Source organism: Antechinus flavipes, chromosome 4 (genome assembly GCF_016432865.1).
Source record: "Antechinus flavipes isolate AdamAnt ecotype Samford, QLD, Australia chromosome 4, AdamAnt_v2, whole genome shotgun sequence".
NCBI classification, from domain to species: domain Eukaryota; kingdom Metazoa; phylum Chordata; class Mammalia; order Dasyuromorphia; family Dasyuridae; genus Antechinus; species Antechinus flavipes.
In genome coordinates this window covers 459880775-459908720 of record NC_067401.1, presented here as the reverse complement: position 1 = coordinate 459908720, position 27946 = coordinate 459880775, and the positions used below count along the sequence as shown (strand labels likewise).

Here is a 27946-nt window from a genome sequence, read left to right as displayed (position 1 = left end):
CTTTTTTTGCAAAGAGAGGAAAATCTGCCCTTTGCAGTTTTGGTAATTCTGTCTTTCCTGTTCTCTGGGATAATTGCCAGCCATTAGATGTTGATTTGGATTCATCCAAGATGGCTGGTGATCTCTTCTCTTCCTTAGGGATACTGAGTGTTGACATCTTATTAGTGATTTCTCTCCAGTTCTGATGCTGCTCTCCTTGCTCAGAGAATCCAAAGTAAGACTTGAGTAACCCTCTCTTTGCTCTAATGAGAGTTGCCACTGTCCCAGCCACCCCAGCAGATCTCCTAGTCTTTCTGGCTTTTTCCTTTGCTTCCATTCTCCATAAAAACAACCTTCTCCATTCTCTCTGCTGCTTCTCATTTTATCCTCTTGGGTCACAGTTCTTAGCCTGGAAATCTGTGAGCTTAAAATAATGGTATCAACCCTGAATTTATGGAATCGATCCCTTTTTCAATTTTACAGATTTTATTTTGTGCTTTTAAGAACATGATCCTGAGAAAGGGCTCAGAGACTTCACCAGCACTGCCCAGGGGAGCCCTGGGCCGGAAGAACTGAAGCTTTAGGCCTGGGCAGAATGCCCCTCATCCCTTCTGCAGAGGATGATCCCTAGCAGCTCCCCCTGTCTTCGCTTCTGCAGGCTGCACCGCCCCCCCTTGCACCCCTTTGCTCTAGCAGACTTTCTTTTTCTCAACCCCTTCATACAATGTTCTCAGCTTATCTCCCTGAATCTGAAGGAAATCTCCTGATACTTCCAAGAGTAGAGAACAATAATCCTGCTTTACTCTGACCAGGGACCCTTCCACACCAGGCTCCAATGCCTCTTGTTAACAGTCTCTAACCCAATGTCATCTTGGTCCTTTTTGAACACGAAGGACAATAATTAATCAGCTAGAGGTGAGGCACTGTGCTGAGAGCTGATCCATAACAACTCTGTGAGGACGATGCTATTATGACTCCCATTTCACAGCTGAGGAAACTGAGACAGGCAGAAGTGAAGTGGCTTGACCAGGGTCACACACAGCGAGGCAGTGTCTCGGGACTCAGGTTCCTGGCTCTAGCACTAATCCATTCTCAGGTATAGTAGAGTGCATATGATGTCTGGAGGCTGTAGCTGTATTCATCCAGTCAGATTGGATGGTCACCCTTTATTGCCCTTGTTTTTGAGGGGATTCCCAAAGGTATGAGCTGAACTGGACAATCTCCAATTCTCTTTTCAGGGGAGCCTGTGACCCTGACATCCAGTAAGCCCCTCAGTTTCTGACTTCTGGATGTCTTGATCGTAGGGTCCAGGACTATTACTTCAGCTGCTTGAGTGAGACATCTGTCCTCCGAGGTGCCAGGAGATTGTCACTTGACGTTTGACAATTGGCAAACTGCTTTTGGGCTTCTGGTCTAGAATCTGGTGAGTTTTCTTGTTGATCTAGCGGGAGGAAGGATGGTCAAGAGCTGCAGAAGCTGAGGCTCTGGATGACATGCTGGGCCGGCTGGGCTGAGCTGACAAGCACTTGGGCAGCTCTGGAAGGTAGTCGGCACGGAAATAATTCTTGTAGTTCTTCTAGACTTTGGTCAGACTCTGGCTGGAAGCACAGTTAGCATGGGAAGATGGGTGCCTAGGCCAGAACATATGGGACATCCATAGAATGGGCACAGTGGTCCACAGGCCAAGGCAGGAAGGGGACCAGGGGCCATCAGGGGCAGGCGCAAGTGGTTAGATCCATGCACAGCTCTTTCTAGATTTAGGCACAAACTGTTCCCTCCTTAATTCCTTGTGTTTAGCTTGATCCCTGATCTCCATGTGTGCATCTGGACTCTGCTCTTCTTTGTCTGACTCAACTTAAGCCTCTGGTCACTGACCTCGGCCTTGTACTCTACCTCTCTGGTGTAGCTAGACTCTCTGGACCCTGGCCTCCGCTCTGTGGCTTTGTCCTCTCAAGGCCATGTCCCCCAACTTGGAAATGAGCACTGTTCTGTCACATGGAAAATAACGCCTTTTCACAAAGTCTTACTAGAATTCTGACAGGTCCACAGAGGAGAGTCAGGAAGATAAAGGCAGCATCTCTCAACTGCTCTCTCATGGCCTGACCCCTTCCCTGATAGTGTCCAGGAGAGTCAGTGATGGGGGGACAAAGGAGAGGGCTGTCTCCCCTCTGAGGTCTCTGGGGTTTCTCTACAGAAAACTGACTTTTCTCTGCCTCCTATTCATTTGTTCCAAGTGAGTGAAAGGAAAAGAGGCTCCAAGCTTGTGGATCAGGGATTCAAATTTCTGTGTCTCAATACTCCAGCATCACAGAGCCCAGGGTTTACAATGGGCTCATAAAGAGTAAGAGTGATCTTTCAGAGTGACTTCAGGATCCAACCCCAGTGGCCCCGAGGATGAGAACTCCTCCAGAAGTCATGTCACATCTGGACTTGGAGGAAAAAAGCCAACAGTGATCCCATTCTCCCTGGGGACCAAGATGGGGAAAAGGAAAGGTTGTGCCCCAAGGTGCTGGGGGAAATGTTTGTACTTTTATTATTTCAAATCTTCAAATAAATAACCTTTTGTAAAAACCAAATGAAGAGGATGCTGGTGATGATGATGATGGTGATGATGGTGATGGTGATGGTGATGATGGTGGTGGATGGTAATGATGATGATGGTGGTGCTAATGATGGTGATGGTGATGATGATGATGGTGATGGTGATGATGGTAATGATGATGATGGTGATGATGATGATGATGATGATGATGATGGTGATGGTGATTATAATGACCGCACTAGCACCCAGGATACCCCAGAATCAGGAGGAGTCAGGATAAGCAAAAGTCCTCAATCTTTATTCTTGGTCCTCAAACTCAAGATTGAACAGGATGGAAGCAGAATCTCCACAACCACCTCCTCCTTGTCTACCGCCAAGCATGTGTGTTCTTGGCTCGCTTTACTCCACCTTCTAGTCCCTCCTACAATCCTCTATACAACAATCATTGAGCCAGTACGGATAGTGGAAAGGAACATTTTCCAAACATATGCCCATAGAGTATCATCCAATCAGTATTTAGCCTCAAGCGCTCTGCAGTCCTGACCTCACTGCATTGAATTCAATAGTTTCAGCCCTCTACAGGTGATGATGGTGATGATGAAGATGGTGATGTATGATGGTGATATATGATGATAATGAGGAGGATGGCAATGGTGGAGGAAAAACTCTAATCCTCCATCCTTAAATATTGCAATGGAACATCTGCACCTTCATTTTATGATACTATTTATTGATATCTAATCTAAGAGACCACAATCAACCAGGGAGAAGTAGAACCCCTTTTCCACAATCTTGCTACTGGAATTTATTGTCTTTTTTTCCTTCAAAGAAGCAGTTTTTTTAAAAAGAGTGCTGGGCTTGAAGTCAAGAAAACTTGAATTTGAATTCTGCCTCTAATATTTACTAGCTGTGTGACCTTGGACAAGTCATTTAGATAATAGCAGCCTTCATTTTCTCAGTCTCTAAAATGGAGATAATAATCAAATGAGACAATATGTGTAAAGCACTTTGTAAACCTTTTTGTTGTTGTTCAGTCGTGTCCAATTCTTTTCATCCCCATTTGGGTTTTGGGGGGCAAAGATACTGGAGTGATTTTGCCCTTTCCTGCTGAGAACTCATTTTACAGATTAAGAAACCGAGGTAAATAGGGTTAAATGACTTGTTATGGGTCATAAAAGGTCACATCTGAACTTGGGATTCTGATTCTGGGGGGTCAGCACTTTAAATCAATGATTCCATCATAAGTCTCTGGAGGTATGTCAGAGACCTGGGCTGCAGGTCAGGTCAGGGGCATTCTCATTACCACCTACCTGGCTACTTTGCTGTCCATCTTTTGACCATTTACCAAAGGCTGCTTTTTTTGCAAGGATTCTTTGAGTTTTGAAGCAATAATTTTAGGACAGGGCCTTTCAAAGCCAGTGTAGAACTCAAAGGTCAGGGGAAGGGCCAGACTCTTCTTCACACTGATATTTCGCATCCGACATTTCTGTGATAAAGGGATGACAAAAACTGGCTTTAGGAGAGTTGTAAGAGAGGCCATCTCTTGTTACTAGAAAATATAAATCAGTATAAGTCACATGTATTAAGTACCTACGACAAGCCAATATCTGAAACCAGGTCTTCTGACTTCAGAGTAAGGACTTTTACCTGTGGCTGGCCAGCTAGGACCCAAAGCAATGCGTTCTTACAAATTAAAATGATTTTAGGTCCAGCAATGCAAAAGCCCCATTAATAAATAAAAGTGAGGAAAGTTTCCTCTAATCGATGTTCATTTTTATTTATGTTAAAATTATTTTACCCTTGACCTTGTACTAACCAGTGCCCGCATTTCCATCATCTTCTCTGAATATTCATCCAAGGCTATTAGCTTCTCTAAAATTCTTTCAGTCATTTTTGTTCAATAATTTCTCAACTGAAAGAAAAACATAGAAACATTCAAAAAAAATAGCAAAAACATTGTCACGTTGTGAATTTTGCCCATCACTCCCCATCCCTTCCCAATATCCCAACACTTTGCTCAAGGCAAAAACAATTCCTCATCACGGGATGAGAAGATTTAGAATTAGAAGAAGCTTAGAGGCTACATATGACTCATTTTACAGCTGAGGAAAGTCACATTCAGAGGGGTGGAGGTATCTGTTCAAAGCCATGCAGTCATGGATAAGCTCTCTAGAAATAGTAGGGCTCAAATTCGTACCCAGATTCTATCTAGCAAAACACCCCACGGCCCCTCCATCACTGTCTGATTCTATGTCCACCCCATTTCCATTCTCTGCTGTTGCATGAGAGTCCCCAGTAGGAGTCTGGCAGTGACCTTGTCCATTGGACCCCCCATAGCACTTGGCTTTGTAAGCTTGTACTGGAACTTACATATGATGTGTGGACTGATTAGCATTGTGTTCTTATCTCCTGTGTGACTAACTGCTGCTTCTCAGCCCCCTCTGTGGCATTATTATCCACTTCCCACCCACTAACTGGAGGCAAGACTTTGTTCTATGCCCTCTATCTCTCCATTCATTCCCTTGGTGATCTCATCAGCTGGAAAGATAAGGAAATTATCCATCTTGGCTGGGAGGTCATCAAACCCATCCTCCTCTTGTGGGAAGTGAGACTCAGAAAGGTCAATGATTTGTCTAGGGTTAGACGGCTAGGAATTGCTTGAGACAGGATCCTGATACTCTACCAGTGTGCCAATATAAATCATTATGTAAACACCAGATACCATTATTTTATATATATATATCTGCATAGAGATGAGTCTGCAATCTTGATAAATCAGTCTAAAATCTCCTGAACATTGAATCCCACATCACTGCCACTGCAGGACACTTGGATGGCTCAGATCTCACACTCAACATGTCCCACACAGTACTCACTATTTCCTCCCTCCCCCTAGAAGTTCAAGTCCCTTTTAGACTTGCTGATTTTGGTTAAAAGCATCAGGATCTTTCCGGTTCTCAGGTTTGGGACTTCATGATCACTCTTGGCCAGTTCAGTCTCCCTCATTCGCACCATAACAAACTACTGCCAGACTGGGCCAATCATGACCTGCTCAACATTCGTAAGCTTAAACATCCTTCCTCTGTCCTGGTTCTGGTCTTTGCCATCTCTGGCCAGAACCTTCACCGGCCTTCTATAACTGGCCTCTAGTACCTGCTCTCTCCCATTCAATAACAGCTAACATTTATAAAGCTCTTTAAGATTGGCAACGAGAGCTTCATAGTAGGATCTCATTTCTTCCTCCCAACCACCCCCCCCTGAGAGGGGAAGATGTTATCATGATCGGCAGTCTGAAGATGAGGACACCAAAGCTGGAAAAAAGGAAGACCAAGATCTGAACACAGCCCTTCCTGCTTCTAGATCCATGGATAGAACCCATTGGGATATTGGCAGTCTCAAGCAATACCAAATTCATGTTCCTAAGGGGCAGGTTTGGTCATGCTCCCTTCTCCCCCAGCTCAAAAATCTTCAGTGTCTCCCTTTTCCCATAAGATAAAAACCACAATCTCCCACCCACCACAGAGTGGACACACCTCCCATCTACTTCAGTGGCCATTTCCCAGACTCTCTGTTGACCACACCTATGGATTCTCCATCTTCCTCCTCCATGGCACAGGTGATGGAAGGTCTCATCCTTCCCTCCTCAGCTTCCTCCAAGCCCCAGCTCCTGGTGGTAAAGCTCTTGCCTTTTTAAAACTATCTGCTATGTATCTTCCATTCCCTAATTTCTGTACACTTTGGTAACTGGAAGGCAGAGAGTATTTCTTCTTCATCTTTGCATCCCCATCTCCTTCCATAGTGCTCCCCCTAAAGCACATAATTGGCCCTCCCCCAAATTCTTCTCTCCCCAATTCCATCTGTATGTGGCCTCCCCCATCTGAAGGTGAGCTTCATGTTTTTGCCTTTCCTTATATTCTCAGCATGAGCCGCCAGGGGGCTCTAGACCTGGAGTCAGAAAGATTCATCTTTGTGAGTTCAAATCCCTCCTTAGACCCTTCCTAGCTGCATGACCCTGGACAAGTCACTTAACCCTATTTGTCTGCCACCCTGCAAAGTGAGCTGCAGAAGGAAATGGCAAACCACTCCAATATCTGTGTCAAGAAAACCCCAAATGGGTCGTGAAGAGTCAGACACAACTGAAAAATGACTGAACAGTAAGAGTATCCCCAGTGCCTGGCACATAGTAGGTACTTCATAGACATCTGCCATTGCTGCTGCTCTGGTCCCCACTTCTCTTCATATATCCCTGACAAAATAATTTTCTTATTTACATCAAAATATCTTCTTTCACTGGAAGATATGTATGTACAAATTTAGACTTTAGAAAAGCAACCAGAATTGATTCGAGCAAACAGGGCCATCTGTTATGGCTTCCATGTGATCCCAGCTGGCCACCTCCTTTCCTAACTCTCCTGGGATTTCTATTTTGGGTCCATACATTGGCACCAGGAATTGAATTTCTATTCTGAAGCCGAAGAACATGACTGGAGATTCACAACAGTACTTAGCATTTACACAATGATTTCAGGTTTGTTAAACACTTTACATTCTGCTCTCCTTTGATTCTCACAGAAGCCCTGGGAGGGAGGTACTATTATTATCCCCCATTTTCCGGCAAACCTAGCTGACTTGTTCAAGTTTTCACAGTCAGTGTGGGCTAAAGGAGGGATTTGAACTCAGGTCTTTGGGATTCTAAGTCCTACGATCCATTAGTTCAGCTGCCTCTTCCACAAGAGATCATTATCCCCATTTAACATAAAAAGAAACTGAGACTTAGATGAGCTTACATTCAGGCACAGCTAATTAAGGGTCAGGGGTAAGAAAGAGTCAGTACCAGGGGGTCTTGATTCCAATGCCAAGGATCTTAAGCCATGAACAATTCCAGGGCTCTTTCATTTGATTAAAAAATGACACCAAAAAGAGAGGGAAGAAGAAAGGCCAGTAAACATCCGGAAGCAAATGACAACATTTGTGATTTTTCTTCCCTTAGAGGGGATTCTCTAAAGTAAAAGCAGCTTCTTATGCTATAAAGAATGATGTGGAAGCAAAGTAAAGATGGTGGAAAAAGAAAAAATATGTTTGCCTAACTCTACCTCCAGCACTTCTTCATAATAGCCAGACAAAATTCTGATTAGGAATACTAGCAAAAAGATCACAGTGAGTCATGCTCCCAGCTCAGGTAAGCTTAGGAAGACAGAAGGTAGTCTCAAGTTACTGGAGTGGGAGCTGACTACTAACATAGTAAGGTAGCAATGAAAGTAGCTGTGAGACTGGGTTATGACCATTCTAACACCCAGAGTGGGGAAATGAACCAAGAGAGCACCTGGCATGAAGAGGTCCCAGGGAGCCCCTGAATTATCACTGGGAGCAGGAGGAGTCAACATCTGGCAGATCCATCACTCATTACCCAGTTTGTAACCTTAAGCAGAGCACATAGGTCTACAGTGGAAAACCTAAGTCAGGAGACCAAAATCAAAGAGAGTCAGAACTATAGAACCTCTCATTGAGTTATCAGTAATTGAGTCTAACAGCAATCTAACAAAACTCAACTATACATAAACTAACAGATACAAATCTGGATCAAGAACTTACTGAATTAAGACCCAGGAAGATAGTGAATAGCACTCTCCTCAAATCACAACACTATGGAAGCACCAAAAATGCAGGCCTCCCCTCAGATGATCTGTGAAAACTGCAGAACATAAAAGGCAAAAGCTCAGACCAGACATCCCCCCCAAAGTAAGAAAAGTCTAATATTAACATAAAGCCCAGAGTCAAGAAACAGGCTAGAAGAATGAGCAAACAATAAAAAAGAAACTGGCCATAAAATACTATTGTAATGACAGGAAAACTAAAGCTATAAACAAAGAAGGCAATGACATGAAAACATTTCCAAGAAAAACCTTAAAGAAAAATACAGATTGGATATAAACCCAACAAGAGTTCCTAGAAAAACTTTAAAAAAAAAAAAAAAGAGCAAAAAAAAAAATCAAAAAAAAATTTTTTAAGATTTTTAAAACCAAGTAAGAGTGTTAAAGGAAAAAATTGGAAAAATAAATAAGAATTATCCTAGGAAGTTATGAAAACAATTAACATATAGAGTTAGGTACAGACTCTAAGAGAATTATGAAAACACACAGTACAACAGAAAAATAGAAGTGGATAAGAGAAAGATTTCAGTGAGGAAAAGGGGCAGAGATAGAAGAGAGGGTTGTTGAAGGGATAGTGGTCAGAAGCAAAATAAATTCTTAAAGAGAAGATCAGGGGAAAGAGAGAAGGATATGTATAAGAGAATAAGATGGAGGGAAATACACTGAAAACAATCATAATTGGGAATAGGAATGTGATGAACTCATAAAACTGAGGAGAATATCAGAATGTATTAAAAAACAGAATCTGACAACGTGTTGTTTATAAGAAACATATTTGAAACAGAAATATATGCATTAAATCTAAATAAGGAGCTGGAACAGAATCTATTATACTTTAAACTGAAGTTTAAAAGTAGGGAGGGCAATCATATTCGCAAAGTAAAGGCAAAACCAGAATCAATTAAAACACATAAACAAGGAAATTATGTTTTACTAAAAAGTATCATATACAATGAATTAATATCAACACTAAACAAAAATTCACCAAGAAAAGATGAATAAGTTACAATAGAAAATAGCAAAATTAATAGATGGGGATCTCAAATTACCCTTCCCAAAACTAGAAAAGTCTAACCATAAAACAAACAAGAAATAAGTTAAAGAAAGGAATAGAATCCTAGAAAAGTTAAGATATGATTGACCTCTAGATAACATGGAAATAAAAAAGAATATATTTATTTTCAGCTGTACATGCCATCTTCACAAAAATTGGCTATGCATTAAGAATATAAAAATCTTACAAACCTATGTAGAAAAGCTGAAGTATTAATGTGTCTTTTTTTCTGACCATAATGAAATAAAAATTATATTCATTAAAGGGTCTTTGAAAAATAAAATTAATCAAAAGGTAAATAATTTAATCCTAAAGAATATGTAGGCCAAAGAGCAAACCATAGAAACAATAAATAATTCATTAAAGATAATGACAATAATGGACCAATGTATTAAAATTTATGGGATACAGACAAAGAAGCATCTAAGATAAACTTTATATTTCTAAATGCTTATATCAATAAAAGAGTAAAAAAACAGAACAATCAATTGGGCATGTAACCAAAAGAATTTTTAAAATAACAAGTTTAAAAATAAATAAAAATCCTAAAAAGCAAAAGAGAAAGAAACAAAATTGAAAGAAAATAAATTATTGAACAAATTATAAATGAAAGCAGAATTGTTTTTATTCTCCCGGGGGGGGGGGGGAGCGGGGAGAGGAACACAGTAAAATAGATAAATTTTTGGCTAAGAAAAAAGACAAGAAAAAAAAATTATCAGTATGAAAAAAATGGAAAAGTGAAATAAATAAAAATGAAATGAAAGCAATTATTAGAAACTTTTATTGCTAAATTAAATGAAAATGAAATGAAAGTAATTCTTAGAATCTTTTTTGCTAAATTATGTCAATAAAACTGCCAATCTTAATGAAACAGATTAATAATTTACAAAAATTTAGTTGCTCAGATTAAAATAATAAGGTGAATGACTATCTTAGAAAAAAATTCAATAAGCCATACATGGCTAACACCGTTTTCCTAAGGTGGGAAAATGGGGGGAGGAGAGAGAGGATCAGATATATTTACAAGTAAATTCTACAAAATATCTGAAGAACTATTCATTCAAAAACTATATAATCTGTTTTTAAAAATAGGCAAAGAAGAAATCCTACCAAATTCCTTCTTTGACACAAACATGATTTGAATATCTATGTTAGATAGTCAAAACATAAAAAGAAAACTATATACCATTATTTTGTAATGAAATTAAAGCAAAAATTTTAGATAAAGCACTAGGCAAGGTGATTATAGCAATATATTCAAATTATATATATATATATATATATGTTATAGACTGTGGATAAGTTGGATTTATACCAGGAATGCAGGACTGGTTCAATATTCGGAAAACTAGGAGTATAATTGGCTGTATTAATAGTAGCAACAAAAACATATAATTGTTTCAATAGATTAAGAAAAAGTTGTTAAAAACAACATTCATTCCTTTTAAAAGCACTGGAAAACACAGGAATAAATAGAGCTTTTCTTAAAACGACAAGCAAAATCTATCTAAAACCAAGAGCAATGATTACCTGTAATAAGGCTAAACCAGAAACCTTCCCAGTAAGATCAAAGATTAAACAAGGATGTCAATTATTATTATTATTATGATAGAATATCGTACTAGATATGCTAGCTATCACAATAGGCCAAGAAAAAGATATTGAAAGAATGACTACAGGGATTGAGGAAATAAAAATATTACTTTGTGCATATATCTTCATTTACTTAGACTCTTAGAGAATCGACTAAAAGCTAAGTGGAAACCCAGAAGGAAGAGATGGAAGGAGAAATTAATGTTTATTTATCTGGTTTTGAGGCAATTGGGATTAAGTGACTTGTCTAGGGTCATACAGCTAGGAAATGTTAAGTGTCTTGAGCCAGTTTTGAAATCAGGTCCTTCTGTATTCAAGGCCTGTGCTCTACTCATTGTACCATTTAGCTGCCCCAAGAAATCAAGTGTAAAAAAAAAAAATACGTACAGATATATGTGTGTGTGTGTGTGTGTGTATGTGTGTGTGTGTATATATATGTATATATAGAGAGACAGAATAAAATTCTTAGAAGTCTACTTGCTAAATTATACACCAGACTCATACATATATAATTACAATATATTTTTCATACAGCTATAGTTAAATCTAAATAAATGGAGAAATGTTCATTGCTCATGGGTTGGCAGAACCAGTATAATAAAAATGACATTACTAAATTAATTTACTTATTCATTGCCACATCACTAAAATTATCAAATAATTACTTTATAGAATTAGAAAAAAATTAAACAAGATTTATCTGAATGATCAAAAGATCAAGAATATGAAGGGAATAAAATGGGAGAAAATTGGATGGAAAGAGATTTAGTAGTAAATGCTGCTACCACTGTAATCAGACCACAATGCAAAGTTGTAGTCATCAAAATAATTGAGTATTCAGTAAGAGAAATAGGGGTGGATCACAGGGACAGATTAGGTTAAAAAAATGTACAGAAACAAATGAACACAATAGCATAGTGTTTGACAAATCCAAAGACCTCAGGTATTTAGATAAGAACACACTATCCAACAAAAACTGCAGAGGAAACTGAAATATAGTCTGGCAGAAACAAGGCATAGACCTACATATCCCACTATATACCAAAATATGCTCAAAATGGGTACACAATTTAGACATAAAGGGTGATGTAATAAGCAAATTAGTGGGACATGGCCGAAATTACCTGTCAAACCATTGTATGGGGAAGAATTTATGACCAATCAAGAGTACACATTCACAGAAGGTAAAATGGATCATTTTGATTACATAAAATTAAAATTTTTAAACAAATAAAATCAATGCAGGTCAAAATTAGAAGAAAAACAAAAAATTGAGGGAGGGGAGTTGTAATTTCTCTGATAAAGGGATCAAAATTAAAATATATGGGAATTGAGTTAAATTTACAAGAATAAAAACCATCCCCTAACTGATAAATGGTCAAAAGATATGAATAGGAAGTTTTCAGGAAAAGAAATAAAAGTATCGATAGCATACGAAAATAAAATACTCTAATCACTGATAAGGAAATACAAGTTAAAACAGCTCTGAGGTACCACTTCACACCCATCAAAGTAGTTAACATGACAGAAAAGAAAAATGAAAAACACTTGAGGGAATGTGAGCAAATAGACATTCTAATGAATTGGTTTTGGAAGTAATTTGGAACTCTGCCCCAACGCTATTAAATTGACTCAATAATACTATTATTGGGCTCTATGCCTCAAAGAAATCAAAGAAAGACAAAAAGAATACACATGCACAAAAATATTTATAGCGATATTTTGTGGTAGCAATGAATTGGAAAGTGAGCGCTCATTAATTGGGAAATGGCTGAACAGGTTATAATATATAAATGTAATGGAATACTGTGCTTTCAGAAATGATGAAGAAGATTGGTTTCAGAAAAACCTGGGAAGACTTGTATGAACTGATGCAAAATGAAGTGAACAAAATCAGAAGAATAATTTATAAAATAATGGCAATATATCACTTGAAAAGACTTAGTAACTGATCAACACAATGATCCACCACAGTTCCAAAAGATTTGTGATGAAACTTTGATTCATATCTAGTTAGAGAACTGGTGGACTCAGAAACATAATTTCTTCATTTTATTTCTTTTCCTTTCTTTTTTGGAAAATAACTTATGTGGAACTGATGCTGAGGGAAGTGAGCAGAACCAAGACAATGTTGTACACAATAATAGTAAGATTATGTGATAATCAACTGTAATAGACTTGGCTTTTCCCAGGAATGTGGTGATTCAAGACAAATCCAGTAGATTTGAGATGGAAAATGCCATCTGCATCCAGAGAGAGACCTCTGGAGACTAATGTGGATCAAAGCATAGTATTTTCACTTTTTTTGCTTGCTTGCTTGCTTTTTCTCTCTCTGGATCTGATTTTTTTTTTTTTTCACAACATGACAAATGTGAAAATATGTTTAAAAGGATTACACATATTTAATCACATTAGATTGCTTGCTGTCTTGGGGAGGAGGAAGATAAGGGAGGGAGGAATAAACATTTGGAACGCAAGATTTTACAAAGATGAATATTGAAAACTATCTTTGCATATATTTGGGAAAATAAAATACTATTGAGGAAAAAAAATACAATAACTCATGTAGGGATTTGGTTTGTATGCCTATACATAGTTATAAGGGATTTTATTTTTCTTTCCTTCTCAGTGGGTGGGAGTAGGAAGTGAGGTGGAATTTGGAACTAAAAAGAAAAATTGAATTAGAAAAACAAAATGGCGACAACAAAAAGATTGATGTGCCTCCAGAGAAGTCTAGGAAACTAGGTCAGAGTAACAAAAGAAGTGAGTTGGGGGCTGATGAATCAGAGATCTGGGGAAGTCATATATAAATCTGATAAAGAAATCTGATATGCCTGGGTTTATATCCAAGATATGATGGTGAGTCTCCTGAAGCCTGTCAAATGAGCATCATTCTTCATTTCTGGGAGTTTGTAAAAAGAACTAAGAGAATACTTCTTAGGATTCTGAGGCTATGGGAAAGAAGCTGAAGTGCTAAGAGAGAGAACTGATGTTTTTCTAAAGGCTTCTTCAAGAAGAGTAGGGCTTCAGAAGAGAAAGGAAAAGTTGGAAACTGGACAGATGGTTAAGAAGATGGCATATAATTTGCCTTTCTTGACAAATCTGTATATACCTTTTTTCCGTCAACTCAGTTGTTCATGCTCTCTCCCACCCCCACCAAATATTAGTATGTATTTACTTAGTATGTATTTTGTACTTATATGCATTTCTGCTCCAAATGGCCACAGACCTATTGCCTCAGACAATGCAACCTATAGGTAGGCTGCCCAATGTTAAATTTGTAACAACATTCGTTCTCTCTAAGCTGATTTACTCCCCAACCTAACCTGATGCTTGCATATCTAAGATGTTTCCCCAGTATGATGGCTAGCTATGGTCATAACCATATGGCTTTAACTCAGATACTTTTTTAGGATTCTAAAGATAATCTTGATGATATGTTTGTATGTACATACTTATTATTTGCCTTCTTATTCCTAAGCCACCGTTGCCATCCTTACCAGTTTCCCAAAATCAATCATAATAACACTATTGACTTTTTAATAACACATTAGGAAAAGAGCAAGAATAGTTGTTACACTTATTCATTAGAAAGTAAAAGAAAAAAGATATAAAACATCACAGTCCCCCACCACCAAAAAAAACCAAAAAAACAAAAACAAAAACAAAAAAACTTAGGTCACATCCTTCCATCAATGCACACAGTATCCATGAGGAATAATGTGCCCACAACACAGAAACCTATCCAGGAACCCACGAGTCAGGCACCTCTCAGTCTGGATTTTCAATCTCTGATGATATCCTCGGATCCCTCAGGAACCATATATCCCACATAAACTCACTCCTCTTCTGGCTACCTCCTTTTGGTTCTTATCATTCTCCCCTTGGATGAAGCATCTCTTCTTTTACTTTTAAGATGATGAAGGGATTTTTTTAACCTTAAAACCACACAACAGGATGATAAGAAAAGTTATGCTCTTTTAGCAGAAGATATCAACACTGCATCTACTTAGTGAAAAACAGTTCCTTAAGCCAGGAAACCTGAAGGTGCTCAGGTTGGGTCTCTAAGTAATACAGACAAGCCCTACCAGCTCTTTTCTCAACAAGGTTCTGCTTTCTCCAGCTTCTAGCAAATCCAAGCCTCTTTTCCAATAAGCTGCTCACAGCAAAATAGATGCAAAAGCTGTATTTCCCATTTGATTCTCTCTCAAACCACAAAGAGAAGTAGAGAGTAAAGAGACATCCTCAGAGGTTCCTCTTCACTCAGCTTGTAGCCAGCATTGGAGAACGGTAAGCTCAGATTGTTGTTTCCAGTTCTTCCCCTATAGGTACAGCAGCAAAAGAGCCCTGTTGGGGGGTCCTGCCTTTCTCCAGCTAAACAGCCATCACTCTCTTTAAATCCACAGTCTCTCAGCAAAGCAGCTGTGGAGCCTGTTGATCTGAAGTCAGTTTCCCAGCTGGAAGCTTGCTATATCTTCTGTCCCTGGTTTTTTGTGACTCATCCTACATTCAGCCTTCTATTTCTAATCTGGGTTATCTCTCCCCATGGTTCATTCCCTTCTCTTGCTATATCATCATCTTGCTGCTTTATCTTCCAGTGTCTCCAATCACAACCTTCTCTTAGTGACTCATCTTTATCTTTTGTTGTAAAAATCAAGAAATCCACCCTTCTATCACATATGAACCCCACAGTCATTTTGTTGCCTCCTACATTTCTAAAACAGTCATTTTTTCCAATTTCTTAGAAATAAACACGTAATATCTAAAAGTACTTACACATAAATGAGCTATGGCTCACAATACAGGGCAGCCATCATTTCTTAGTCACTGGTTGCTCTGTCCTCTCAGAATATGCAGCTGAAGGGCATTTGTTTCACAGATCCTGTGAAAAGTCCTGTCTCTCAATGGTTTATCTAATAATTTGTGTTTCTTTCCAAATTGATTTTTACCAGTTTTCTTTATGTAAACATTCTTTTTCTGCTTTTGTACGTTCACATAAAGAAAAAGCACCTTAAACATGCATATTGCTTTTCCATTATAATGCAGTTTCTTTAAGGACAAGTACTATTATTTTTGTCTTTGTATTCCTAAAGCTTGCCATGGTGTTTGCCATTTAAAAAATGCTTAATAAATGCTTCTTGATTCATTTATTGACCATGAGAAAAAAAAAAACACAGGAATGATCAGTTCTTGATTAGGGATAATATGAACCTAACAAGGGCCAATTAAAATGTTTAGGGCATTGAAAATCTTACCAAGAGAACTTTCAAGTTGAAACTGGAGGAAAAAAGAGAAAAATGTCAATATATCAAAGAAAACTTAATATTCCAGGGACTAGCACACAAACATAGGAAGGCAAGCATTAGGGAAAACATTCAATAATTTTTAAGAGACAAAATTCAAGAAGACAGACAACAATAAACCTATGGACGCTAGTATAAATAAATAAAGAACAGGTATTTTTTAAAATTAGAATTAGAGCTCTTAATGAAAGGATGAAAATTCAATGTCATTGAAACTTGGTAGGGCAAGTCTAATGAGGGGAATGAGATTGAGAAGAATATACTATATTGTTGGAATCTTTACAAACTGCTAATTCATTAGAGTTGATAGATTATTGATCTGATCTTACAAAATGTTTTGGGCCAGAACCTGAAACAAGGTACTAAGTAGAACTAATTAAAACAATGCTTGTGTTTACACCTTTACTCATTGGAGTTCACAAGTATGGGAGAGTCACAAAGTTAACTGTGTAACTTTGTGAATTCACACCTCCCTTAAAGCTGTTAGGGCCAGAGAGCACTCTGGGAAGAAACCCATAATCCCTCTCTCCCACATCCCACAATTCCTCTCTCTCATATATAAGAAACAGACTGAGGCTCTCAGACAGAATTCAGCCAAATTACATGGAGAGGAGAGCATCAAGTCAGAAGAAGCCACGAGTCGGAGTTGAGCTAGAGCCAGGAGAGAATTACTTCGGAAGGCAAGAGAGACAGATTCATCTTTGTGCTGGCTGGAGGCTGAAGAAGGCAGAGGCAGAGGCTGAAGGACAAACCTTTGGATTTGGAGACATTCGGAGGGAGCTCTTGGAACCAAGCAGAGAGATAGGCCTCTAAGAATCGAACTTTCTGGGCCCAAGGAAAGAGACAAGATTTGGAAGGAGAAATAAGCATTTGTATTTTTATCAGCTGGCTGCATTTGGGGTGATTATTGATCTGAACTGATACTAAGGCTGCCTCCAGAAAATCTCCTCGAGAAACCTTCTCTTGCAGAGAGAACTATTATATTTAAAAGAAAAAAATCACCACACTATATAAATAAAAGGAGGAATCAGGGAGTATTGCATATTGTGAAGATGTACGCCAAGAAATATAATTGAGTAAACATCGGATAAAGTAACCAGGTGGGGATTAACATAGTATAGAAGCATGTTGTCCAGCATGGAGATTCTACAGACCACCTGGACAGAAGGAAGAAACAAAAAATAGTTCAGGAAACAGATCATAACTCATCATATGCAGGTATGATAGAGCAGTTATGGGGGACTTCGATTATTTGGGCATCTGTTAGAGCTCCCTGTCTCTGTCAAAAGCATAAAAACTGTGTGTTTTTGGCTTGCCTTAACGACAATTTCTCCAAAAAAAAGAGATGAAAAAAAATAAAGGAAAACTACTATTCTGGACCTTATTCCAACCCACAAAGAAGTACTGAAAGAGAAATGATGGGAACTTTGAGAAGAAATGATCATTCCAAAAGTTCTTGATAGAGAAAGGGAAAGGGAGGAATTTTTTTAAAAAGCACTATGGATGATGGGAGAGCAAATTATAGAGTTCAGAGATAATAGCTTCCTATTATTATAGAAAGCAAGACTATTTCTCAGTGGCTTAGATTGAAAACATAGGCATCATCCTGCATTCCTCATTATTTCTCACCACACACACACTATCCTATATCAATATGGTGTCAAAATCTGTTGATTTTATCCCTAAAACATCTCTTAAATAAGTCCCCTTCTCTCTTCTGGCATTGCCCCAACCCTGGCGTAGAATCCCTCATCACCTCATGTCTAGACTACTGGAACAACTGCTGATTGATAGGTCTGTCTGCCTCAGTCTCTCCCCACTCACTCCATCCTTCATTCAGCCATTAAAGTGGTTTTCCGAAAGCCCATATCACTTTAGGCAATAAACTCCAGGGACTTCTGTTGTTTCAGGGAGCAAATACCAAATGCTGTTTGTCATTCAAAGGCTTTTATAATCTACTCTCTCCACCACCATTTTCCTAGTCTTCTTACATCTTATTCCTAGCTGCAGAATCTATAGCCCTTGAATACTTATGTGCTTCTGCAAGAAGGGTGTTCTCCTTTTGTAGACCCCATGCATTTTCACTGGCTGACCTCCATACTGAAAATTGTTCCCTCCCTCAAGTATCCACTAAAACTTCCCTTTTGACAAGAAACCTTTTTTGGCTCTCCCTTGATGTCAATACCTTCCATTTGAGATTAATTTATTCTGACAAGAGTTTGTTTTTATTTAATTGTTTGCATGTTGTATCCCCAATTAGACTGCAAGGTCCTTGAGAGCAGGTACTAGCTTTTGCCTTTTCTTTTTATCTGTTACATATGCACAGTGCCTAATACATATAAGCACTTAATGCTTATTAACTGCCTAAGTGACTTAAAATTTTACAGAGAAAATTGGCCCCAAAGGCATGAGTTCTGAAAAATGATATTTTGAACACATAAACACAAACAATTCTAAGAAAAGGAGGAATTGCGTAAAAATCCAGTGCCATGTGGGAAATCGTCAACCATTTCTGATTAAACACAGACACACACAATCCAATATTGGGAAGATAGATGGAAGGACAGATTAATAGAAAATGAAAAAAAAAAGTAATGGGATGCTGTACAAATATTATGAATGAGCTAAGGCTGTGGCCAACAAAAATTCAATTTCAGCTATGCTTGAGGCAAGAAGTAGATCAAGAAAGGGCCAGGTCCACAAGGGTGACAAGGATGAATGACAATGAGATGGCAAAGACCTCTTTTCTCTTCAAGCCAGGAAGGACCAAACAAAAGTGGCAAACAGAAAGCTGACACTCCAAAGGAGAGGAGAGATGGTGAGAGAGCACTTCATCACACTCAGGGAGAGTTCATTCATTAGGCTGGGATCAATCACATTCCAGGAGACTAACAACTGAGTGGGAGAGACATCACAGGTGGCCTGAAAATGCAGTGAGAATGAACGACCAGACACAGTCTAAACATTATACCATCATCCCTGAAATAGTAAAAGAGAGGTCCCAGAGTGTAGTAAATAGGGGAGGCCATCTTGGAAATAGGTAGACTTGAGTTCAAGACCTGCCTCTGAAACACTCCTCAGGGTCCCAGTAACCCTCTAAGGGAATAAGTCACAGATAAATTTTAGGAAAGGAAAGAAAAAGAAAAAGAAAGGAGAGGAGAAGAAAGGGAAGGAATGAAAAAGAATCTAGGAGAACAAAGATTTTTTAAAAGTATAATAGAAGGAAAAAAGGGAAGCGTTTGAGGTCTTAGAGGTTTTAGGAGTATTTATGGAAAAATATGGGAAAATGTCATGCGAGATAATTAAGTTTATAGAGGTTATGATCTTTATCAGGAGAAAAAATACTAGTATCCATGGATAGAAGAATACAAAAAAAGCATTTAGACTTAGAATTTCCACAGGGTTCTCCCCACTTTCCTAGCAGTCGGAGACTTTTGTCTATGATGAGTCCTTATAATAAAAGGAATTAAAAACATGTGCCAAATAAGAGGGATTCCATAGTCATGCTTAACGTTATATTATCTGATCCATGGGGTCTTTGCCATCCTTTCCTGCCTTCAGTTTTAGCCAGTTCCCAGTGCTTATTAACCTTTCCAATTCGAAAGATCCTGGGATCCCACATGTTTTGAAATTCTTGTCACTGGGGTTTTACAATGTCCAATAAAAGGGTATGGCTATATCATAATTTGTCAGGAGATGGTGCCCTAACTAACACAAAATTTCCTCCTTCTAAAAGAGAGAGAGAGAGAGAGAGAGAGAGAGAGAGAGAGAGAGAGAGAGATAGTTACAGAGAGAGGAATAGACAGACAGAGTTTCAGAGAGAGAGGGACAGAGAGAGTTACAGAGAGACAGAAACAAAGATAGAGACAAAAACAGAGAGCAGAGAGAGAGAGAGAGAGAGAGAGACAGAGAGAGACAGAGAGAAAGAGAGACAGAGAGACAGAGAGAAGGTATCACTGAATTTTTCTACTTTTCTAAAATGAGTCAATGACCTACTGCAAATTCTATAAGCTCAAAATAAAATGGAAGATATCCTTGCCAGGAGTTGTATGCATTTTTAAAAATATATTTGTGTATTTTGTTGTTATTGTTCAGTCATTTTCAGTCTGACTTTTTGTGACCCCATTTGGGATTTTCTTGGCAAAGGCACTGGAGTGGTTTGCCACATCTTCCTCAAGCTCATTTTATACATGAGGAAACTGAGGCAAAGAGGTCTAATGACATGCCCACAGTTTTTAAGTGTCTGAGGAAGATTTGAACTCAGGAAGATGAGTCTTGCTGAGTCTGGGTCTGACGCTCTAGCCACTCTATCACCTAGATGCCTTCACTTTGCACATAGTAGGCATTTCATAAATATTTAGAATTAGACTTATTTCTTATGAGTTTTAAGCCTTCTCCTAAAAATCTAGAGATTTGATTTCTATACGCATACACTGTATTTTTTAAATTTCTTTTTTCTCAGTCGCTCAGACTCTACTACCATGACCCTATCATCTCTCTATTAAACTTCTACAATAGTTACCTAAATGTTTTTCCCGTTTCCAGTCTATTCTCTCTTTAATCTGTCTTCTCTACAGCAAACTGATATTCTTAAAACTAAATCTGATCATGTCACCTCTCTTGGATGGGTCTCTATGGTTTCAAGAATAAAATAAATATTCTTTATTAGGCAATTAAAACCATACCTAATCTGTCCCTTCCCTGCCTTCCCAATATGATTTCCTATTATGTGCCTTTGGTTTAAGACTGATTCTTGTTAAGCTGACTTGTTAACCTGTTCTCCACACATCACATTGCATCTCATAAATCCTTCATCCCACACAAATCACCTCTTGCCTTTGGAGAGAGCTCCCAACTCATCTCTGTTTCAGAGAATCTAACTTCCTTTAAGACAACTCAGGAATCACTCTCAAAACAAGACGTTTCCTGATCTCCATAGTTATTATATAATCTCTCCTTCTTGAAATTATGTTGCATTATTTTATATATAATTTATTATTAACTTGATTGCAAACATATTCTGTCTCCTCAACAACTTGCAAGTGTCAGGAGAGCAGGGATTTGGTTTTGTCTCCAAATTCCCAGAATCCAGCCCAGGGTTTCTCATTTGGCAGACAATAAATGTTGAATTGAATATGAGGATTAAATTATTTAGGATTAGCAAACTAGACTCATTTGGGGGTCACTAGCTCAAATTCTGCCCAGCCAAACAATGCCCAAAATCTATCTAGCAAAAGTTATCTTGTGAGAAAACCAGGGCAAGCTGCAAGTGAAGTTCTGTGACATTGTATATTCCTTGTTGTCCTTGAAAACTTGTTTTCTTTCTTTCTAAATTCTCCATCCATCAGAATTTTTCAAACTGTTTCTTCTTATGTCTCTATTTTGGCAACAAATTAAATTATCTAGACTCAAGATGAGATACAATATCGATTCCTTTTAAGATAAGACTAGATAGCATGGGAATAAATGGATATTTTCTCAATATGATAAATAGTATCTTTCTAAAAGCAAGAGACAGCGTTATATGCATTTGGGATAAAATAGAGACCTTTTCAATAAGATCAGGGAAAAACAAGAATGTCCATTATAACAGCTATTACTTGATAGACTGCTAAGGTGAAGCAAAAGAAAAATAAATTAAGGTAATAAGAAGCACCGGAAAAGAGGAAACAAAATTACCATGTTTACAGATAATATTATGATGTACTTAGAGAATCCTGGAGAACTAAAAATAAATTGGAACAATAACTTCTAGCTGTTAATAAGATTCTAGCTGTTGTGATCAAAATAAAGTTCCGAGCACTATAAATTTTTGGACAAAGTGGTAAATTTCCAATAAATGGGGTCTCAATCCCTTCAGAAAAGTGAAAAACAGAAATTGGGAGACAGCTGTTTATAGACAAAAGGAAGAACATCCAGAATAAAAGGTAGCATCATAGATGGGGAAAAAAACAGTATAAATGTTTACAAACTTGGAGCATACTAAGCATGAGGAACAACATGATTGGCTAAAAAATGGGAATTAGGGATTAGTAATAATCCCTCTTTTTATCCTATGGCTAAGAAATATCCATTGGTTGAATTAAGCTGCAAGGACTATTTAGATATTGTGGACCAGACCAGGTCCCTTGATATCCATCTGCATCTTTCAAGGATAACAGTTTCCATCAGACAATAGTAGAAGAGTGATAAAAATGAACTTCAGAGACAATGAGTGATTTACAAGAAAGCTGAATTTTCAAACTTAACCCTGAGACAAATGAAATATGATCTGGATAGTTATAAAAATGGTGGCAATGATACAGAATAAAATCATAACAAAGAAGAATCAATTTGAGCTTCCTAATTCTCCAGTATGAAAAGAAATCTTTCTAAATTATTAGCCTTTCTACATATTATTAATAAAATCCAGAAAGAATATGTAGAAAGAGAATGCCCATTTAAAAAGCTAATTTAAAAATAAATTTAAATATTTTTAAATTCCTTTACAGAAGGGAATTTATATAGCCAACACACATAAAGGAAGTATGTGGATACAAATATATAATATTCTTTACACAGATAAAGACAAACCTTAATAATTAGAAAAATATCAGTTACTTTGGGAGGATGAACCAATATAATTTAAATGACAATATTGCTTAAATTAATTCACTTATTTAGTAGTATAATAACTAAACTGCCAAAAGGTTAGTCTATAGAGGCAGAAAAAAAATAATAATGAAATTTATCTGAAGGAAGAAAAGGTCAAGAGTCATAAAGGAAATGAGGGGGGAAAAGTGGAAAGGAAGGGAATTTAGCAGTCCCAGATCTCAAACCATTTTACAAAGCAGTAATTATCAGTCATTTGGTACTGATTATGAAATAGGATAATTAGGTAAAAATTGTAGAGAAACAAGTGAGCATAGTAGCATCTTGTCTGATAAACTCAAAGATTCCAGCTACTGAGACAAGAACTTACTATCCGACAAAAACTTCATGAAAACAGAAGGCAGTTGGGCAGAAAGTAGGAATACACATACATTTCATCCCATTTAGCAAGATGATTTGCAACTGTATACCTGACTTAGACATAAAGGGTGACATCATAAAGAAATTATGGAAAAGTTCACAATCAAACAAAAGGGAAAGAGGATGACAGAAGTAAAATAAATAACCTGGATTTGATAAAATTAAAAAGTTTTATACAAAGAAAACCAAGGCAGCTAAAATTAGAAAAGAACCAGGTGGTTGGGAAAGGGGGGGAAACTAATAGCTTCTTTTAAGAAACTGATTCAAGTTTATCTGAACAAGATTCATTCCCTAACTGATAAATGGTCAAAAACGATATATGAGCAGGCAGTTTTTAGAGGAAAAAATCCAAGCTATCAATAATTATGTGGGAAGAAGTTCAAAATCACCAATAATTAGGGAGATTCAAATTAAAATTAAACTTCACACCTACTGGATTGGTGAAGTTGACCAAAAAAAAAAAAAAGAAAATGAAAATGAAAAGTGCGGAAAAAGCTATGGGAAAACAGATCCATTAATGCGCTGTTGGTGGAGCTGTGAACTACTTTCTGGAAGAAATTTAGAACTGTGACCCCCCAAATTACTAAACTGTGTGTATTCTTTAAGTGGTACCATTACTGGATCTATACTAAAAAGAAGTCTTTCCCCAAGGAAAGAGGAAAAGGTAGATACAAAAATATTTATAGCAGCTCTTTTTATGGTGGCAAAAAACTAGAAACTAAGGGACATTCATCAATTGAAGAATGGAAGAGCAAATTATGGTATATGGATGTAGAATACTATCATATCACAAGAAATTGTGAAGAGAATAGTTCTGAAGAATTATGAATACTATTGTACCATAATAAATTATGAAGGGAATGGTTTCAGAGAAATAAGAATATTTATGGGAATGGATTCACAATGAAATGAGGAGAACCAAGAGAACAACTTATATACGACCTACAACATTATAAAGGTAAAGAACTTTGAAAGATTTAAGCACTCTTATCACCACAATGGTTAACCAGAACTCCATATGACCAGTGATAAAACATGCTGCCTGTCTCTTGTCAGAGATTTGATAAAGATCAAGATGCAGACCAAGAAATATTATTTTGTAGACATGGCCAGTGTGGGAATAAGTTTTGTTTGCCTAATGTATATTTCTTACAAGATTTTTTTTTGTTTTTTGTTTTTTTAATGTGGAAGGGCAAACTATCAATGGTAGAGAGAGAAAACTTTGTTTATTGAACAGAAATGTAATTTTAAAAAGAGAAAAGTAATAAATAGTTCAAGGACAAATCCAACACCTGCATTTCCTTTCCCATTCTTATATATATCCTGAAAAAAATAATAAAAATAACATTAGCAATAGTTATACAATTACATAATTCTTTAAGATTGGCAAAATGGTTTAATTTAACCCTCCCTTCTGGGCTAGATAGTGAGAGTATTATTATCCCTATTTTATACTTGAGAAAACTGAGACTCAAAAAAGTAAAAGGATGTGGCCTATCATCACTTAGCTAGTAAATTTCTGAAATAAGATCTAAACTCAGTATTCTGATTCCAATTCTGGTAACCCAGGTTTTTAACAAAAATTTATTTATTGAAATTTCTTATTAGGAATAATATATTAATGTTTACTTCAAAATCTATCTAAAATAAGGGTTCTTCATGGAGGATACATTAACTTGTTTTAAAAATGATTTGGTGACGGCATTTAGCATAATTTTAAAAAATCTTATATATTACACACATGTGTACATATACACATACATGTGTATGTGTTGTATACACATCCATACATACACCTGCATATGTATATTGTAAACACTCCATATATGGGCAAATCATTTAACCTTGTTTGCCTCAGTTTTCTCAACTGTAAAATGTGCTGGAGAAGGAAATGGCAAAACTACTCCACTATCTTTACCAAGAAAACCCCAAATGGGGTTACAGAAGAGTTGAACACAACTGAAAAATAACTAAACAACAAAATATATTATATTTTATGCATTTAAAGGTATTATTCTGAGGAGTCCACAGATATCACTGTTAAAAGACATCTAGGGCACACACTCATGCACGCACATGAGCGCGCGCGCGCGCACACACACACACACACACACACACAAATTAAAAACCCTTATCTAGAGTACTCAATGTTCTCTCTCTCTCTCTCTCTCTCTCTCTCTCTTTTCTATGTGTGTGTGTGTCCCATTTTCTAGTCTATAAAATGATAACATTAACTCTATCTCTCTAAGGTTCCCTCTAACTCTTAATCTAGATCCTATAGAGCAGAATGCTTCTCATGGTTCTATGGAAAACCCTGAGACTCACTAGTGTTTTAGCAGTCTTTCCTGATCCCCCACTAGTGTGCTCCCACTGATTATCAGCCTGACCTCATTAATATTTTGAAAGCATGTTTACTAATTAGTTAGAGCAAGCAGAGTTGTTACAGAAAAATCTCTCCAAAGTAGAGAACAAATACCCCTCTGGAGTCCCAAGGTCCTTAAGAAGACCAGATTAAAACTTAGAGGACACATGTGGTCAAATAGTAAAGTGTAAGTCCTTTCAAATCTTTGTGAAATGCTCATCAAGTTCTCCTTAGGTGTTGCCTTCTTCAAGGCTTTGTAGAATCTTGAATTTGTCTTTCCTCAGTGTATCTACTTTATTATCTCAGCTCCCGATGGAGACTCTGCCATCTGCCATTGATATTCAACAAACTCAGCTACTGATTCTGTGTTGCTGCAACAAACACCTATGGAAATAAATGCCAGGTATTTGGAACTTTTGAAGCTCACAAAATTATCACCTTGTCAGTGTGTCAGATGTATGTCTGTGTGTGTGTGTGTGTGTAGGTAGGTAGGAAAGAAACTCAACCCTCCCTCCCCAAGTTAAATTTGCTCAAGTGGTCAAAAGTTCCAGAGTGGCTTGCTGTTTTATTCAAAGTCCCACAAAGCATGATGGATTCTCTGTAAACAAGCACAAGATGTTTTCTGGATGGCATCAGATACATTCATCTAAAGGCTCAAAGCTCCTATGAGTCTTTCAGGAAAGGATTTATTCCTATCTTGTTTATTTTTGATTGATTGAGCAAGATAGATGAACATTCTGTGACAATTAATTGCAGCTGTGATGCAAGCTCACTTTTAAAATTCCAAAAGGAATAATATGACGGAAGGAAAGAGAAGAGTAGGAAGATTTTTATGTATTGATTCTGAGAAAAATTAACAGAATTCGAAACTAATGTTGCTCAATTATGATTGACTCTTAGTGACTCTATTTGGGTTTTCTTGGTAAAGATACCGGAATGGTTTGTCATTTCCTACTCCAGCTCATTTTACCCCATTAACATGGGGTATTGAACTTGTGATGTCTGAGGCCAGATTTGAACTTGGAAAAATGAGAATTCCTGACTCCAGGTTCAGCATAAGTACAATCATGTAAGTGGAAAATATCACCCAAAAGTAGTTAAAAATCCAAAAATAGAAAAGTTATTGAAATTAGGGGTATAATAAAAATATATCTTTCTTTTAATTATATTTTAGGAAGGGTGTTTTCTAGGAGTGGTAGGAGAGTACTAAAATAACATAGTATATGAATGATCAGACATATAGTTGTTGCTTTACAAATACCTTTTGGATGGATTAGGGAGAACACTGGATTTGGACTCAGAAGAGACCAGGCTTTGCATCCTGCCTCTGACACTTGTTTGTATGATTTTGGACAAATCACTCACCTCTCAGAAACTCAGTTTCCTTATTTGTAAAATGGGGATAATAAGGCTACTACCAATTTGCAAATCTCAAAATGATACATAATTGTAAGTTATTAGTACTACCACTATATTATAACTCTGCCATTGAGAGAATTTAACTGGAAAGATTAACATTGATCCTGTATTATTTTCTGATTGATCCTATTTAGGAGTAATTGATTTTGTCCTTTAATTGCTTAAGTCACAGTTCTTTGTTTCTGAACTTAATTAATGTACTATGATAGGTTAAGTTCTAAAAATCCAGTTCTCCTGCCTTAAGGAATTTAACTCACCATGGAAAAGGTGTGAGAAATGGATGGAGTCTGGGCCTGGTATCTTTATTGCACCAACTATCCATCAAGGAAGTCTGGTTGGCTGTCCAAAAGTCTGAGCCACTATCTTGAGCACTTGTTCTCAGACATAGAGCACTTCTTTGTCTCATAAGAGAAAAGTGAGGGGAGAGGGGGTTGGTCACTGCAGGCTTCTATTACTAAACTGCCAACCATTCGTGTTGCCCTTAATTCCAAGATGTCATCTACCTTGCTCTGTTCTTTATTCTATATTCCCCAAATGTATATAAGGGGAACTGTCCTCCTGCTCAGGATCTTTGGCACTAATGGAAGCAAGCCATGGACCCATTTATTGTCTCTGTCTCTATGTCTGTGTCTCCCTGACTTATCTTTTTGTCTTTATGTCTATCTGTCTCTTCTTCTTCCCTCTCCCTCTCTCAGATTTAAACCACAGTCTAGGGACAAGACTAGAGAAATCTAAATAAGAGAGAGCCTATGTTTTATGGTGTTTTAAACTAATTAGAATCTAAATGTATAACTGAAATATAAGATCAATACTGTGCATCTCCAGATTTTGTTTTAAAAGATTTAATAAATGTTGAAATATTATAGTGAGTTTTGTATTTCATGTCTTTTAGGATTTGTTTTAAGAGAAATAATTACAACCTTCCCCCAGTGACAGACTTATTTTTTAGAGTGAAAAAAGGAAGGTCATTTTTATGATTAGAGAAAAACTGGGAAAGAAAAACAGTGAAGTAAAAAATAAAATAAATTGCAT

General features: G+C 37.3%; 1 protein-coding gene across 2 annotated transcripts in view; it reads right to left on the bottom strand.

Annotated features, from left to right (window-relative positions):
• C4H1orf141 (chromosome 4 C1orf141 homolog) overlaps positions 1-27946 on the bottom strand; it is a 58626-nt gene that overhangs the window by 21985 nt on the left and 8695 nt on the right. For both annotated transcript variants that reach the window (XM_051999471.1, XM_051999470.1), the window contains exons 2-3: positions 4338-4433; positions 3832-4007 (exon numbers count right to left, since the gene is read on the bottom strand). In XM_051999471.1, coding sequence (XP_051855431.1) covers positions 3832-4007; positions 4338-4412 — 251 coding nt within the window. In that variant the 5' untranslated portion in view covers positions 4413-4433. The remainder of the gene's footprint in view (positions 1-3831; positions 4008-4337; positions 4434-27946) is intronic.